At 36.8% G+C, this 17,720-nt stretch overlaps 1 protein-coding gene across 4 annotated transcripts in view; it reads left to right on the forward strand.

Moving 5' to 3' along the window:
- Nucleotides 1-7,000: 7,000 nt before the first annotated feature.
- LOC127419971 (protein phosphatase 1 regulatory subunit 12B-like) overlaps nt 7,001-17,720 on the forward strand; it is a 28,193-nt gene continuing 17,473 nt past the window's right edge. For 2 of the 4 annotated variants that reach the window (XM_051661840.1, XM_051661841.1), the window contains exon 1: nt 7,001-7,488. In XM_051661840.1, coding sequence (XP_051517800.1) covers nt 7,384-7,488 — 105 coding nt within the window. In that variant the 5' untranslated portion in view covers nt 7,001-7,383. The remainder of the gene's footprint in view (nt 7,489-17,720) is intronic. The other 2 variants (XM_051661839.1, XM_051661838.1) reach the window with 2 other exon arrangements.

Raw genomic sequence — 17,720 nt, forward strand, 5'->3', positions numbered from 1 at the left:
TAACTGAAAACTATTGCATTTGAGCAATGCTACATCCAGGCCACTAGGTGTCAGTGTCTAATATGACATAAACAAAAACTTACTGTGTGCACCTTTAATTTTATATCACAAGAAAAATCATTGTGAATAAATTGTGAAAATTTGACTACAGTATATCGCTCAGCCCTTTTAGTATATATTATGATTGAGTGCACTGTTGTTAGGAATCCAACCTAAAAATTCCACTGAATCAAATTAATTAATTCAACAACTATTTAAGAAAAGTAAATTGCTTTTGTTTTGCTTTAATGTCTCATTGATCTAATTTCACTATTTGGATACAGATTTCAAAGACTAGTTTGTGTTGCGATTCAAGAGGTCAAAAAGATGACACCCTCTGAACCCAAGTGCTTGCAGATGTGAATGTTCCAGTGGGTAAGTCATAAAAAGAAGAACAGCTATTGAACCTTTGGCTTCCAGACCGAAATCCACTCTTTTAAACAAGTTTCCCAAGGCCTGTTTTGACCGGCCTTCTTTGTCCAGGGCAGCGGAAAAGCAAAGCCATCACAGATGACTTAATGAGGTGCACTTTATGGCTCAGGTTCACCTCTGCAAGATGGCTGATTTTATTTTTATTTTTTTTATTGTTGATTAAATTGAATTGTTTCATGGAACACAAAAGTATAATTTTCAGCCACTCTTTTCCATATAATGAAAATGGATTGTGACTAGTGTTTTTTGAGCTCCAAAATGGACTAAAAGCCCCATTAAAAGTGCCATAAATGTAGTCCATATGACTCATACGCTATTCCAAGTCTTCTAAAGTCATAAGATAACTTTGTGTGAGGATCAGGCCAAAATTGAAGCTGTTATTTGCTGAGAATATTCCCCTTTGCCACAGCTTTCAAATCTCTTTCACATTTCTGCACATTCAAACCTGGCACATCCCAATGGGTCACAAGACATGTGAGAATCAATGACGAATTCTGCAGATTACTTATATGGTATGCTTAACGTGCATTCTTGCATTATCATGGCAGGAACAAACATCAGTACATAAAGGGGCGAAAGAGTTATCTTTAAACGTCTGTGTCATTAAACTGGATGTGATGTTATTCTGGTAAGTTACTATAAATATATATTGACTTACACTTACTTGCTCACCAGTATTCTCTTCAAACTGTTGCTCCACCATGAGAATAGTTGGCTTTGAAAGAAAAAATCTCAGTAGAAGCGGACAGTTCACACTAATCTCACTATATTTCCCCTTTTGGCACACGGAGAATGCAACACATACTTGCGTTAGGAAATGAATTGCTCTCTGGCACATTTCAGAACATAACACGTGAAATCGAGCTTGCATTGCAAGATGCGTCTGCGTTTACGTACTTGCGTATAGAATTTGTTTTGGTCTTTACACTGAACTGACTGTCACAGAGGACTAACTCACAGGAGCTCTCAAAGTTCACCTCTTTATTTAGATGTCATCTCAAATAATTTTCATGACACAGCTGAACTGGAACATTCTAGTGAGCAGTTGGTGGTAAAATTTGGTCTCAGAGCTCCATTCTATGTCAAAGTTGGTTTGCATGTTTGTTTAGTATGTGTCCATACGTTACAAAGTCTACGGCTTGCACACAACACTTGTAATACAATCCTGTTAAATTTATGGTAAAAACTGGCAGCTGTAGGAAACTATTCTGACAATTGTCCATGCATTATATGATGAAATTGTGATACCTACAGTATATATTGTGAATATTGTCACGGCTGAAGGGCACTGTTAGGCAAAACAGCCATGACTATATTCACAATATGGCACAGTCTTGAGTGCCTTATTGTTTTTATAAAACGGTCACAACATAATAAAAATATTAAGGACAAAAATGTTCATTAAAATTTTATATTTTGTATATAAAATCATTAAATGCCATCCTTCTGCCAGAAAATATAGTCCCTGACAGTAAACAGAATGTTGCTAGGCAACAAGAATCAGCTATGAGTGCTGAGGAGTGATACAAATAAAAGTTCCACGAAGAGGTCAGAGCAGTGCTTTATTATGAATAAAACACGGCTGTTGACCAATCAGCATCCAGGACCAAAACTATGCGTTTTATAATTAGCTGTATATTTACATATTATGTATATACACTGGTGGCCAAAAGTTTGGAATAATGTACAGATTTTGCTCTTATGGAAAGAAATTGTTACCAAAGTGGAATTCAACTGATCACAATGTATAGTCTGGACATTAATAATGTGAAAAATTACTATTACAATTTGAAAAAAAAAAAAAAAAAGATTAGAACTTCTTAAACTACTTCAAAGAGTTCTCATCAAAAAATACTCCACATGCAGCAATGACAGCTTTGCAGATCCTTGGCATTCTAGCTGTCAGTTTGACCAGATACTCAGGTGACATTTCACCCCACTCTTCCTATAGCACTTGCCATAGATGTGGCTGTCTTTTTGGGCATTTCTCACGCACCTTACAGTCTAGCTGATCCCACAAAAGCTCAATGGGTTTAAGATCCATAACACTTTTTTCCAGTTATCTGTTGTCCAATGTCTTTGCCCACTCTAACCTTTTCATTTCTTTCTTTCTTTTTTTTTTTTTCTGTTTCAAAAGTGGCTTTTTCTTTGCAATTCTTCCCATAAGGCCTGCACCCCTGAGTCTTCTCTTTACTGTTGTACATGAAACTGGTGTTGAGCGGGTAGAATTCAATGAAGCTGTCAGCTGAGGACATGTGAGGCGTCTATTTCTCAAACTAGAGACTCTGATGTACTTATCCTCTTGTTTAGTTGTACATCTGGTCTTCCACATCTCTTTCTGTCCTTGTTAGAGCCAGTTGTCCTTTGTCTTTGAAGACTGTAGTGTACACCTTTGTATGAAATCTTCAGTTTTTTGGCAATTTCAAGCATTGTATAGCCTTCATTCCTCAAAACAATGATTGACTGACGAGTTTCGAGAGAGAGCTGTTTCTTTTTTGCCATTTTTGACCTAATATTGATGCCAGCCAATTGCATACTGTGGCAAATCAAAAACAAACGCAAAGACAATGTTGAGCTTCATTTAACGAACCAAATAGCTTTTAACTGTGTTTGATATGATGGCAAGTGATTTTCTGGTACCAAATTAGCAATTTAGCATGATTGCTCAAGGATAAGGTGTTGGAGTGATGGCTGCTGGAAATGGGGCCTGTCTAGATTTGATCAAAATTGACTTTTTTCAAATAGTGATGGTGCTGTTTTTTACATCAGTAATGTCCTGACTATCCTTTGTGATCAGTTGAATGCCACTTTGGTGAATTAAAGTACCAATTTCCTTTCCGAAATAACAAAATCTGTACATTATTCCAAACTTTTGGCCACCTGTGTGTGTGTTTGTGTGTGTGTGTATATATATATATATATATATATATATATATATATATATATATATATATATATAGCCAGGGTTGGGGAGTAACGGAATACATGCAAGGGGATTACGTATTTAAAATACAAAATGTAAGTAACTGCATTCCAATACAGTTACATTTAAAAAGTATTTTGATTACTGAAGAGATTACTTTGCATTTTATTGTCATTTATTTAATTTAATATTTAGTCCTTTCAGATGGAAAACATTTATACATATAAATGATGCTATCCAAAGTGCATTTGAACAGCGGTGAAACACTTTCTTATGATGTGTTACATTCATACGAGCAGACAGAGAAGTACGTTTGAAGTAAGTTTGGAGCAGAAGAAATAGAAATAAACCTTGTGTAAATTGTCAGCTTTATGCTAAGCTAAAATGTTATTTCTACCCATTTTACATGCACATGTTACCAGGTACGATCATATTTTTTTATCAAGAAAATTCATGTTGGACCATAATTTATTTTTTTCTAGTAAGACCTTTGATATTAGGGCAAAAGTCGTATTCTTGATAATAATTTTTGTATTGTTTTCCTGTAAAAATATCTAAAATATCTTATAGTCAAAACAAGTGAAAAAATCTACCAGTGCTGAAGAAGTAATCCAAAGTATTTAGAATACGTTACTGACCTTGAGTAATCTAACAGAATACGTTACAAATTACATTTTACAGCATGTATTCTGTAATCTGTAGTGGAATACATTTCAAAAGTAACCCTCCCAACCCTGTATATAGCTCTGGAAAAAATGAAGAGACCACTGCAAAATTATCAGTTTCTCTGTACTTACTATTAAAGGTAAGTGTTTGAGTAAAATAAACATTTTTGTTTTATTCTATAAAATACTGACAACATTTCTCCCAAATTCTAAGTAAAAATATTGTCATTTAGAGCATTTACTTGCAGAAAACGACAACTGGTCAAAATAACAAAAAAAAGATGCCGTGTTTTCAGACCTCGAATAATGCAAAGAAAACAAGTTCATATTCATTGTTAAACAACACAATACTAATGTTTTAACTTGGAAAGAGTTCATAAATCAATATTTGGTGGAATAACCCTGATTTTCAATCACAGCTTTCATGTGTGTTGGCATGCTCTCTACCAGACTTTTACATTGCTTTTGGGTGACTTTATGCCACTCCTGGCACAACAATTCAAGCAGATCAGCTTTGTTTGATGGCTTGTGGCCATCCATCTTACTCTTAATCACATTCCAGAGGTTTTCAGTGGGGTTCAGGTCTGGAGATTGGGCTGGCCATGACAGGGTCTTGATCCAGTAGTCCTCCATCTACACCTTGATTGACCTGGCTGTGTGGCATGGAGCATTGTCCTGCTGGAAAAACCAATCCTCAGAGTTGGGGAACATTGTCAGAGCAGAAGGAAGCAAGCTTTCTTCCAGGATAACCTTGTACGTTGCTTGATTCATGCGTCCTTCACAAAGACGAATCTGCTCGATTCCAGCCTTGCTGAAGCACCACCAGATCATCACCGATCCTCCTTCTAACCATTAGATGACCAGGTGGAGGATTGGTGATGATCTGGTGGTGTTTCAGCAAGGCTGGAATCAGGCAGATTCGTCTTTGTGAAGGACGCATGAATCAAGCCAAGTTAGTAAATCCAGAGAAACTGGTAATTTTGCAGTGGTCTCTTTTTCCAGAGCTGTGTGTGTGTATATATATATATATATATATATATATATACACTATATTGACAAAAGTATTCGCTCATCTGCCGCATATGAATTTAAGTGACATCCCATTCTTAATCCGTAGGGTTTAATATGACGTCGGCACACCCTTTGCAGCTATAACAGCTTCAACTCTTCTGGGAAGGCTTTCCACAAGGTTTAGGAGTGTGTTTATGGGAATTTTTGACCATTCTTCCAGAAGCGCATTTGTGAGGTCAGACACTGATGTTGGACGAGAAGGCCTGGCTCGCAGTCTTCGCTCTAATTCATCCCAAAGGTGCTCTATCGGGTTGAGGTCAGGACTCTGTGCAGGCCAGTCAAGTTCTTCCACACCAAACTCGCTCATCCATGTCTTTATAGACCTTGCTTTGTGCACTGGTGCACAGTCATGTTGGAACAGGAAGGGACCATCCCCAAACTGTTCCCACAAAGTTGGGAGCATGGAATTGTCCAAAATCTCTTGGTATGCTGAAGCATTCAGAGTTCCTTTCATTGGAACTAAGGGGCCAAGCCCAGCTCCTGAAAAACAACCCCACACCATAATCCCCCCTCCACCAAACTTCACAGTTGGCACAATGAAGTCAGACAAGTACCGTTCTCCTGGCAACCGCCAAACCCAGACTCGTCCATCAGATTGCCAGATGGAGATGATTCACTCCAGAGAACGCGTCTCCACTGCTCTAGAGTCCAGTGGCGGTGTGCTTTACACCACTGCATCTGAAGCTTTGCATTTCACTTGGTGATGTATGGCTTGGACGCAGCTGCTCGGCCATGGAAACCCATTCCATGAAGCTCTCTACGCACTGTTCTTGAGCTAATCTGAAGGCCACATGAACTTTGGAGGTCTGTAGCGATTGACTCTGCAGAAAGTTGGCGACCTCTGCGCACTATGCGTCTCAGCATCCGCTGACCCCGCTCTGTCATTTTACGTGGCCTACCACTTCATGGCTGAGTTGCTGTCATTCCCAATCGCTTCCACTTTGTTATAATACCACTGACAGTTGACTGTTGAATATTTAGTAGCGAGGAAATTTCACGACTGGACTTGTTGCACAGGTGGCATCCTATCACAGTACCACGCTGGAATTCACTGAGCTCCTGAAAGCGGCCCATTCTTTCACAAATGTTTGTAGAAGCAGTCTGCATGCCTAGGTGCTTCATTTTATACACCTGTGGCCATGGAAGTGATTGGAACACCTGAATTCAATTATTTGGATGGGTGAGCGAATACCTTTGGCAATATAGTGTATATATATATATATATATATATATAGATGGTAAAATATAGGTGGTAAAATAGAGGTGCACATGATGTTTTCAAGGTTTTAAAAAAAGTTTTCAAATTTTTATCAAAAGACCTTCCATGAACCATGACTAATAAGAATGTATAGGCACAGCATTACCCACACAAAGGGTGTCATGACACTAAAATATTAATATTTTTTATAATAATACTGGAATTAACTATCAACATAACATTTACTGTATGTTACTGTAGAAGTATATGTATTGTCTTATTTTCACTGTAAATTATAGGGTAATTTATACATTTTACTTAAAAAAAACATACTTTTTACAGTATTTATTTATTTATTTATTATTGTGAACTAAAGCACTTAGCTCTTAACCAGTGAGAAGTAGTAAAGGAATAGCACATATAACATAAAAATATGTTCAAGAACTGTGAGGCTTGTGAAGACAGAAAGAAAGTGTTTTAGTGAATGGGAGAGAGAGAGAGAGAGATTGTAAGAGTGTGACAGATCAAGTGAAAACAGTTTTTCTTCTCTTAGTTTTTCTTCTGTGTGGAGCAGTTATTGTAAGTAGACAGAACTATATGGGAGGGGTTTCAGCTGTCCGTAAAGTTAACAAAGCAGAGTTCTCTCCTTTTTTAGATCTCATTGAGTGTGCATGTGAGTTTGCATGAATAAGTGAGTGTCAAAGAGAGAAAGGCAGTTGTTGGAGACCACGAATGTTGTTTATGTGTTTGTGAGTGAGAGAGAGAGACGGAAATAGTGACAGAGGGAGTGGAGATAGTGAAGGAGTTGTGTTTTTTTCTAATGACCACTGTGTTGTGCAGAGAAAAGGAAACACAGATCGGCTGTCAGCACACACAGCAGAGGGAAAGGCTACAAAATTCTCTGGAAGCACACACACACACACACACACACACACACACACACACACACTCATTTGCACCTGTTGAGCTCAATCCACTTCAGATCCAGCAGTCATGGTCATCTCCAATGCTGTGTGAGAGTGTGTCTGAGATTTTCACTTCTTCTAAGGAGAGAGATGTCATCACTGTATTCACGCAACAAGGATCTGTCCTCTCGTTCCAGAAAGTCTCTGTCGGACTCGCCACCCTCGTCCCCGTCCCCCAGCACCAAAACCTTCAGAGTAAGAGCCAGCTGTGTTTGCTTAGTATTTTAGCTGAGATGTGGCAGTATTGTGTTTGACTTGATGTACAATTGTCATTTGTCATTGGAGTTACAGTACAAATGGGGATACAGATATTCATGTGTTAACATAGATAACAATATATTACAAAATAATTTAAGTTTTTTTTTTTTTTTTTTTTTTTATAACAGTATAAGACCACACTGAAATTTAAACCTGGAATTATTATTATTATTATTATTATTATTAGTAGTAGTAGTAGTAGTAGTAGTATTAATGTATTAACACACACATACACATATATATTGCTAAATTAGAATGATGCAAAAATAGAAGCATTTTCCTTAGTGGTTTCGGACTTTTGGACCACAATGTATTACATAATTGGATTATGCTTAACCTTAGACAGCAGGCAAAGCAAGTTTGATGGGCAAATCAATATATCAGCACAGCTTTAGAAACTACACTTAACATGTAGGCAAGTAAATCTGTCTAATATTTAGTCATGTTTTGAAGGCTTTATGAACCCCTTTTTTGGTGCTTATATCAAAACAGAGCATCGTTGTGATGTTATATAATTGTGTTGTTATGCTGTCATTGACATTCTCTGATGCCATCCCTCATTTGTGAACAGAGAAAGTGAGAGTGTACACAGTGATTCAGTATGTGTGCATAACTGCAGCAGTTATGGTTCCTGAAGTTTTACGATTTCTCCGGCCATGTCCCCTAGTGCTTTGCTAATAATTATTGCTGGGCAGAAAAAAAATTGCTGTGTTGTCAGAAAAAAAACAAAATAATTTTTTGGAAATGTTTTGGGTAATTGACAAATAATATTGACATTTTTAGGAAGACTTTAAGTTGGCTGATGAAAGTGTAAGCAAAACTTACCACCACAATGTTTGGGTGTTGGTTGCTAAGGTGCTCTGTGTGGTTTTTATTGTTGATATATTGGTCTGGGTGGTTGCTAGGACATTGCTAGGTGGTTGTTCTGGTGTTTTGGGTGGTTAATGAGTGGTTGATTACTGGCCCAAATCTAAAGAGCCCACACTCAAATCTATAGGGGTTTTTACACTTGGTCACTTCATGCATTTTTATTGATTGGACAGATTCGAGACAGATATAAATCCAATCAAACACCTCCAGAGGTGGATTGAGATGCATTTCAGGTGAAACTTGGTCAAGTGTAAATGCATCTGTCTGTTCAAGTCAGTATGTAAACAGCAGTATGTCGGCATCAGGAAAATATGAAACATTACAGCTGCTACCACATATTTTCATAGGGCTCGCTTCAAGCAATAAATAATAACAAATTAAGAAACAGATGCACATTGTAGGAGAGACTGAATTTTTTCCTCATTTATTTGATGCAGATCACTGACAAAACTGAAACGAAACACTGACAAAGATTGCATCTGACGTGCATGATGCATCTTACCTATGACAAGCCCAGAGGGGAAAAATACACAATACGCACACACAGACACATGCACACTTGGCAAAGTTACTTGGAATCAAATATTAAATCACATCTTTATCATGGAAGCAAACTCTTTTTTAATTTGCAGATAGCGTGAAAATTGAAGATCGAATTTCTATCCGGCTGCCGGAGACACATTGATGTGGCCAAGTGTAAATGGCATGTGCTTATTTAATCCGTAACAATCCAAACAGTAGAAATGCATGAAGTGACCAGATGTAAATACTCCCTATGATATTCTTGTCCCATATGGCTCAGGTCCCTTCTTCAATCTAAGTCTATGGGATTTCTTGGCCATTTTAACAACCGTCAGTCAAAAATCGTAACACAATTAGTAAAGAAATAGCACACCTCTCCTCAACAAGTCGCACACCCTGAGGTATTATTCATATCCCTAACGATGCAGACTGAGTTACATACCTGAAATTTAATACTTAGGGTTAGGGGTTTCTTCAAATCCCTAACCCCAAGGGATTTACAAGCAGCACTAAATAAGAAATGTATATGGTAAAGTGTAGATCTTAGGTGCTATCAACATACTTTCATCATTTTAATTTACCTTTTTGCAGTTCACTTAAATAGTTCTGTGGTGCGACAAATGAAATTTCAAAAGTACAAATTTTCCTTATAGTCTTTAAATTTATGAGTGGTCATAAATGTCACGTTCTGTCTCCCTCATGTTTTCCATGGACTCTTATTTTGAAGTTTCCCCCTGGACTCCATTTCCCACGGTGCACTGCCCTTATCACATCCATCTGTTCCACATCATCCTCACCTGTCTTGTATTCCCTCATTAGTTCCTTTTGTATATATACCCTTCAGTTTTGTTCATTCATTGTTAGTTCTTGTCAGTGTAAAGCTTGTGTTAGTTGTTGATTTTCTTTATGGCACGCCACTTTGTCTTATATCTTCATCTTCGTCATTAAAGCCTGCATATAGATACATTGCCTCTCTCGCCTCTCCTTCATCATCCTCTCCAACACAACGTGTGACAATAAAAGACTCTGTAACAATATCCCTATTGTATTCATACTGATTTTCTGCCCGAAAAGCTTATGGGCAGCAAAAACTGTAAGTCCTAGAGACACCAAACTTGGCAGGATGGTCCCAAAAAGGGCTATGTGTAGCAATTATAAAATAATTAGAAAATTTGTTTTAGATTAAGTATAGCATGTCACTAAAGAACAATACTTCCATTTATTGACCAATTCTAAATGTATTTTTAAATGCATTTTTATAGTAGTTCTATTAAATGTTTTGAGCTAGTTTGAATCATATAATGTGTTTGTTTGTGAACAGGGTTTGTCTTGTTTTATTTGCAGTTAATAGATTGTTTTTCAAATCTCTCCTGAGCAGAGATTACATATCAGCCAACACTGCACCCAGCTAATCCAATATTTCTCCTTATTAGATTTAAACACCACGCCTGGATAAAAATAACCTTTTTAGGCTAAATCTCTTGTGTGAATTAAAGCTCTGTAATGTTCTTTGAGAATTCCACTCCATTTTCATGCAGGAAAACCTTTTAGTTTTTTGTTTTGTCTTTTGATGAAATGACAGGGCAATCTGTGCATGATGGGGAAAATGCTAAGACATGCATCATATCTCACACCGTTTGTGTTATGGACATGAGTGATACCAAGGGCATAAAGTTGGTAGGGACATATAGCAAGTATCATATTCAAAATGTTGGTATTAAGAAAATGTGAGAAAGTCAGTCTGGTAATATTGGCAAAATAACATTATTACCTCATATTACAAGTATCATTTCTTACAGTATTTATCTGCCCCTCCATATTAAATGTTAGCCTTTTGTTTTAAGAATTTCTAAAGAATAAACAAATTAAGAACTGACCACTGCATGTTTAGGAGGAAAAAATGTGATATGCGATAAAAACTTGGATAAAATGCAGCGATATGTGATGCGATAAACCCAGGGTTAATGGGTCAAAATCAAATGCTATCTTTTTCAAGAATAAAATAATATCCAATGGACATAAAGTGGCATACTGTAAAATGTTTTATCCAGCTTAAAAAAAAAAAAGTTAAAAAAAAAAAAAAAAAAAAAGGCAACATTAAAAATGTACATGTGCAAAATGACATCACAAGATTATGGGGAGAATGAAACATTGGAACTAGGGCTGCAACTAAAGATTATTTTGATAATCGTTTAATCTAACGATTATTTGAAAGATTATTCGACTATTCTGCGATTATTGCAATGATTAATCATTAGATCTTAACCGATTATTCAGCTTGTGCCCGACTTAAAAGTTTGTATTAAACGTGCTTACTAACAATAAAGAGGACAAAATCATCTTTTAAAAATACCTCTAAATGACATTCACTGAATTAAAGAAAAAAAAAAAACGTTTTAAGTTTAATTCAGTAAAGAAATTCACTGCAAAATATCCCATTGTTATCAAGTATTTTTGTCTTGTTTTCCATTTAAAATTCTCTAAAAATCCTTAAAACAAGATACATTTACTTGAGAAGCAACATATAAGATATTTAGACTTGCTTTAAGATGAATGCATCTTAAATATAAGTGTATTTTGTATATAAGTGTATTTTTTCACTTGGTTATACTTCTGCGAAATATACCTATATTCAAGATCTATTCTCTAAAAGCAAGTCTAAATATCTTATATGCTGCTTCTCAGATGAATGAATCTTTTTTTTAAAGGATTTTTAGATATTTAAAAAAAATTTTTTTTATATTAAACATTCTCAGATAATAATTTTTTTCTTCTGCAGTATAGCTGCTAAAGAAAATGTACGTTATTTTAAAGTAGTTTTAGATATTTATATTGGAAAACAAGCCAAAACAAAAACGTATTTTGTTGCAGTGTAAAATGGGGTGAAGACTACCCTCTCTCATCTTTCTGTTCAATTCAATCTGTCTTTAACTCACAAAAAAACAAACTCTCTTATTAATAAAGCTGCGTATTGCCAATTTTCTTCATGATAGGAAATGCACAGTAACATATATTATGATTCAATAAGTCGTGAGCCATCATGTTATAATCTAGTTGCAGCAAGCGCACGTCGTCCCCGTGACAGAGTGTGCATCAACCGGGTGCAGTTTCAATCTCTTCCCCTTAGATCGGGACATTCGCGCAACTCATTGAAGAGGCGCTGACAACACAGAAAAATGCCAGTTTCAGAGTTTGTAGTTATTTACATGATCTGCTTCCATATTATTTGAACTTTAATAAAGCTATAACGCATTATAAATATAACAGCATTTAAGATGTAACGCCGGGGTGTTTCCTTTAAAGAGCTACGGTTCCGGTTATTCCAAACGATAGTGCTTCTGTATTTACTTATTTAGTATTTTTGCATAATTTGCAATCTACATCACCTTAAAGATTTTGGAGTGCGTCTCTGAGCTGTGTAATTCTTTCTCTCCTAAGTCAGGCGCGAACTGCAGTGCTGCTCTCACACGTCATCATTAGAGTTTAATGTGATCTCATGTTTCGTTAAATGACATTAAATGACTATTCGACAATGGAAAATCTTGTCGGAATTTTTTTTTTCTTCTGATGTTGTCGATAACGTTGACTAATCGTTTCAACCCTAATTGGAACATTGACATTTTTCCTCACTTTCTGTATTCCAACTCCCCTCACTCCCACATAATCTTTTCTCATATTTCTTATTTATATGTTTAAAAAATGTTATCTGAAAAAGTAGGCCTCCTGAACAAAGTAGGTTTAGGCTTAGCCTAATATTAAATAATTAATTTTAGTAATTAAAATTAATTACTTTTTTTTTTTTTTTTAATTTTATTTTTTATCACAAATGCCTTTTTTATTGACAAAACATTATATTCTAATCCTGATGCTCTTTTCCAATGTGCAAAATAAAACATTTACTGGGAGTTATACCAGCATCTTAAAATCCTGCACCTCTGACACAATCGTTCAGTTTTTAAGGCGTCTTCCTGAAGAGGGTGCTTGCCGGCCAAAAAAGCAGAATTGTTCATTGGGCTGCATTCAAAACTTATGCCATTTTTTTACTTTTTGACAGGAAATATTTTGTACACGAAAAGTATGCTTTTTTAAATCTACTAATTTCAAGGATTGAACATAAAATACCAATGTAAATCCATCCGCATTAATCTCCAGTAATGTTATAAACGACTGTGATTGATGCATCCTGAACAGCGCTGAGAAAAGTAACCGCTGCCACCTGACAACACCGTTTATATGCACCACTTTAGAAGAGGCAGGACAATCATTTACACATTAATAATTATACTAAGGACATTTAATAGAAAATAAAAACATAGTATAAAGTGAAAGTATTTTCTGTGTGGTAAAATTGTCGAAAAGTTGGTTGGGACATTTCTGATTTTCTGAAAGTTGATCGGGACATGTCTCTATCATCCCTACTTAAAATTATGCCTCTGAATGATACATTAAATCGAGTAGCTTATTGAGTTGAGGTGTACAAGTCCTTTGCAAGTGACTGTTTTTTGTAGGGCTGTCAATCGATACAATTTTACAGTGTCATTATTACAGTGTAATTACGCATATAAGTACTTAGTTCTATTAATTAACAACATGTATTTACTATAGGTTTATGGTAAGGGTTAGTTGCTTGTAATTATGCATCATTTACTGTTATAACTATTAACCTTATGCGCCAGAGAAACTAGCGCGCTGCCATCTTGACATTTTTTGTCTTTGATCTTCTGTTCTAGCGGTTCTATATAGTAAATTATGAGAATTTTCATTTTTGGGTGTTGATGTCAAAGTGTAATTTGCTAATGAAGTGTATTTACAGGTTATAGAGTAGTCAAAAGTTATCATGAGTATTTTAAAGTGTTGAGGGGATGTCATAACAACTGGAAGCAGAGCGGGAAGATTTTAAAACAAGAGTACTTCAATCATAAATACACAAGATCCTACCTTCACGCTGTGTACTGAAATGCTTCTGTGCTCATGAAACTCCAAGAGACAACATAAAGTCATTAAAAATACCTTAGCAACCACCCATAACATGTAATCAACCACAGAGCAACTTGCTAAAAATCACTTAGAACACTATTATAACCATAGAGTAAGACCTTGGCAATCACCCACAACATCCTAGCCTTGTGGCGGTAAGTTTTTTTACAGAAAAGCAAGGCATGTTTTCTTCTAGTTTTTACTTTAACTGCAATTATTAGTTAAACATAAGTAAATGAAAGTGTCTGAACTTTTCCACATGGCTTGTCAACCTCAGGTTCTAGAGATGCTACCATGATACATTTCACCACACTCCAATTTTTATTCTCACCAGACCAATCCAGGATGTACACTACTCTTGCATAATAGATTGATCGTCAGATAGCAATTGTTGAAACAGCAAATAATTTTGGCTGCTGTATTGTGGCAGTTTTGTACACTTCTAAACACAATAAACAATCTTGAATTCCGTGACCAAACGAGCCCAATAAAGGCAGTGTTGACTTGTGGCGACTGTGTTTACACCAGCGAAAAGACCCCGATAAAATCGGCAGGTGCTGTGGCTTTGCTGTTATTAGGAGGGCATTGCACTGAACAAAAGGTGAAATAAATTCCCTTTAATAGTATCCAATGCATTGCCAAACCTTGAATTGTTTGCAACAGTCCAGTTTTGGCTTAAATATACACGCTGTACACTTTATGACATCACTAACTCCATATCCCCGTCTGCAGACTTTTACAGAGGTTTAATCTTTAGTGATCGTAACGGCGGGTTAGCAACATAATAAGACAAGATTAGCTGAAGAAAAGGGTCACAACGTTTTATGTTTCCTCTAATCATAACATGTCTTTTTTTTCCCATCAATAAAATTGCACATGTGGGCTTGAAGTTTCCATGACGAGGGGTGGCCTGTGCGCGTGAGGTCTCCTTGGGAGCGAAAGTGAAGGAAATAAAGACATAAACACATGTTTTGTTTTTAGTAGTCTACTATTCCTTGTTTATGAAGGACATTTTACCCCAGACAACAGAATACAGCATAATAGACACACAAACACATCTGAATGCTTGTGTGAGAGTTTTTACCTTAAATGTTGAGCACTGAAAAAGAAACAAGCCCTTATACCCTACTGAAAATAGCTTAAACCAACCTAAGATGGTTTGCTGGCTTAAGCTGGTCTCCCAGCATGGCCAAGCTGGTGCTCACCTGGTCAGCCAGTTGTATTTTCAGCCTAAAAAGTGTCCCAAACCCTTCAAAAACCAGCCAACAGACCAACAAACCAGTTTTGGCTGGTTTAAGCATTTTTTTGTTTGTTGTTTTTTTTTTTTTTTTTTTTTTCCAGCAGGGTACAGCCATCTGATAAACAAAACAAGCATTCAGTTTAAAAACAAATGACTTCATTTGTTATTTGTGAATGTGTCTGTGTCTTATCACATGAAAAGAGGCCAGACCAGGGAAGCTAAAGGGAGAGCAGAAGAAAGAGATAAAAAGAGAGACAGATCTGCAAAGCAGAACTGTCTTGTTTCAGAGTTGTTGTAATACTATGTTTGAGTATGGGGATGCTCACATTTTCCATTTTGCAAGCTGCCAGACGGTCTAGCTGGCTCTCAAAAGGGGGGATGAAGGGGTGAGGAGGAAAGAAGGAAAAGATTAAAGGGGTTGCATATAAATACTTCAGTATGAGCCAGATCCTTTAAATGTTACAATTTGTGGAGTTATGAGATTAGGGTGAAGCCCACAGCTGCATGAAGCAATCTCAGACTGTAACTTCATAGTATAGGTCTATATGAATTATAGAGCTCATATGCGCTCAACGCATGAAGAATTTAGCAACCCTGTGGTGTGCATGTTGCGACCAAAACACGGTTCCACATGACTCCTCTCCTTGCCTTTGATGTGGAGCACAAGGTACAGTTGTCCTGGTGCACTAATCCAGCTTACTCCAATCAAATCCTCATTCAACCATTGTGAGAGAATTGACTAAATTGTTCCCAGATCTTTGTTAAAAGGATGAGCTCGGCCAGCAATGCTAATCAGGGTGTGAATTACTGGGGGGTTAGATGAGGTCTGATTCTAGGTAAAGGAACTGTTTACCCAAAAATGAACATTCTGTCATCATTTATTAACCCTAATGTCAATCTATGACTTTCTTTCTACCGTAGAAGCACACTGATCTCACAGTGAAATTGGAAACAGTAAGTTGAGTTTTCTTTAGCTAAAATCGCTCTGTGCTTACCAAAATTCAAAGTTGTATTGTTGGGTGTTTGGGTACGTGTTAGCTCGAGCTTGAAATGTCCACGGAGGGGCGCCAAAAGAGCGTTGTAAAGCAAGTTGTATCAGCCTGTACTGGCTGTAATAAAGTGAAGAAGAATGCATATTTTATAAATTGTACCCCCAAACCTAAACCTAACCATCAGTGGAGTATAAATGTAATTTTAGGGGGGAAAATGCAACACATTTCATGTCGTGCCACAGGAGAAGGTAAACAAACTTGAGCTGATGCAAAATGTAGAAAACAACATGCCGACTTCCATGTGATCATGATCTTCACAAAAGAAGAGAATTATGAAGCTGATCACTCTTTTCCATGCAATTTTGATGAATAGGGACAAATGCTTTCAAGCTTTACAAAGGACGTAAAAGCAACACAAAAGTGTTCCATAGGACTCATGCACTACATTCTAAGCCTACTGAAGCCATTCAGTAGTTTTGTGTGAGAAACAAACTGAAATTTAAGTCATTATAACCCTGTCTAATGCGAGTGGCACGACATGTTACGTCAAAAGCAAATCGCTTCAATGATGCTGTCTACACTGGATGTGACCATTGCATTGTATCGCGCCTATATTTATGGACACATTATTCTATTTTATGTTTTCTTTCTACGTGTCGAGTGTAGACAGTCTCAAGCCGTTGCGGCAAAATGTGACATGACATCGATCACGTCCGGTGTAGAAATGGGTGGTGGGGTGTGCTAAAAAATTCATATACTAACAGTTTTATTTCTACATAGTCCATAAGGAATATTCCAAAATAATTTTTAAACAATATTTTTGTAAACACTAAAGTTTTTTAGCAAAGTGGCAAAATTGAGAGCACACTGAGGTGTCTAAGGCAATTTGGTAGGCATAAGATAGATCTTTAAAAAAGAAAGACATTGTATAATTTGCACCATGACACAGTGCGAGTATGATCACAATGAAACGAAGGGTTAGTGTTTATCCAGAGCTCACTTCTGCATGCTTGTATTTCTGTTAAAGGGGCCATCCCCATTAATCTGATTTAGTGTTATTTTTACTCTCAGAATGGAATGTCCGCACCAATATCAGCACTGCCTTACATGGTTTACTGTGGTGAAAGGGTGCACTCTGTTTCTCTCTCTCTCTCTCTCTCTCTTTGGAAACACTGAACGAGCTTGGGGCCAGCAGGTGCCCGTGGGCAGTTAATTCCCTTAGGGCTTTGAAACGTTTAAACAGGAACAGTGCAATGCTTTGACCAAAGCCTAAAGGTGATTTACCCATCCAGGACATGTTCCTAGATCAACATCCTTTTTGGTCCTGGAACAACATTCCTATTAACCAATAAGATTAGGGTTAGGTTCATTATGTGGGTCCTTGTCAACAGAGTTGGACCAGCACTGACAGCAGTGTGGATCAGGATCAGGGTTGGGAATTTGGGCTAGGAAAATGGATAGGGATTAGGATTTAAAGTCGGCATGAAACGTAAATTGCGACTAACTTTACTTCTGTATTGTGATGTATTTCCGAGTGAAATGGCTCGAACAAGAAAAAATGTAGGGTG

This window comes from Myxocyprinus asiaticus, chromosome 29, assembly GCF_019703515.2.
Source record: "Myxocyprinus asiaticus isolate MX2 ecotype Aquarium Trade chromosome 29, UBuf_Myxa_2, whole genome shotgun sequence".
NCBI lineage: Eukaryota > Metazoa > Chordata > Actinopteri > Cypriniformes > Catostomidae > Myxocyprinus > Myxocyprinus asiaticus.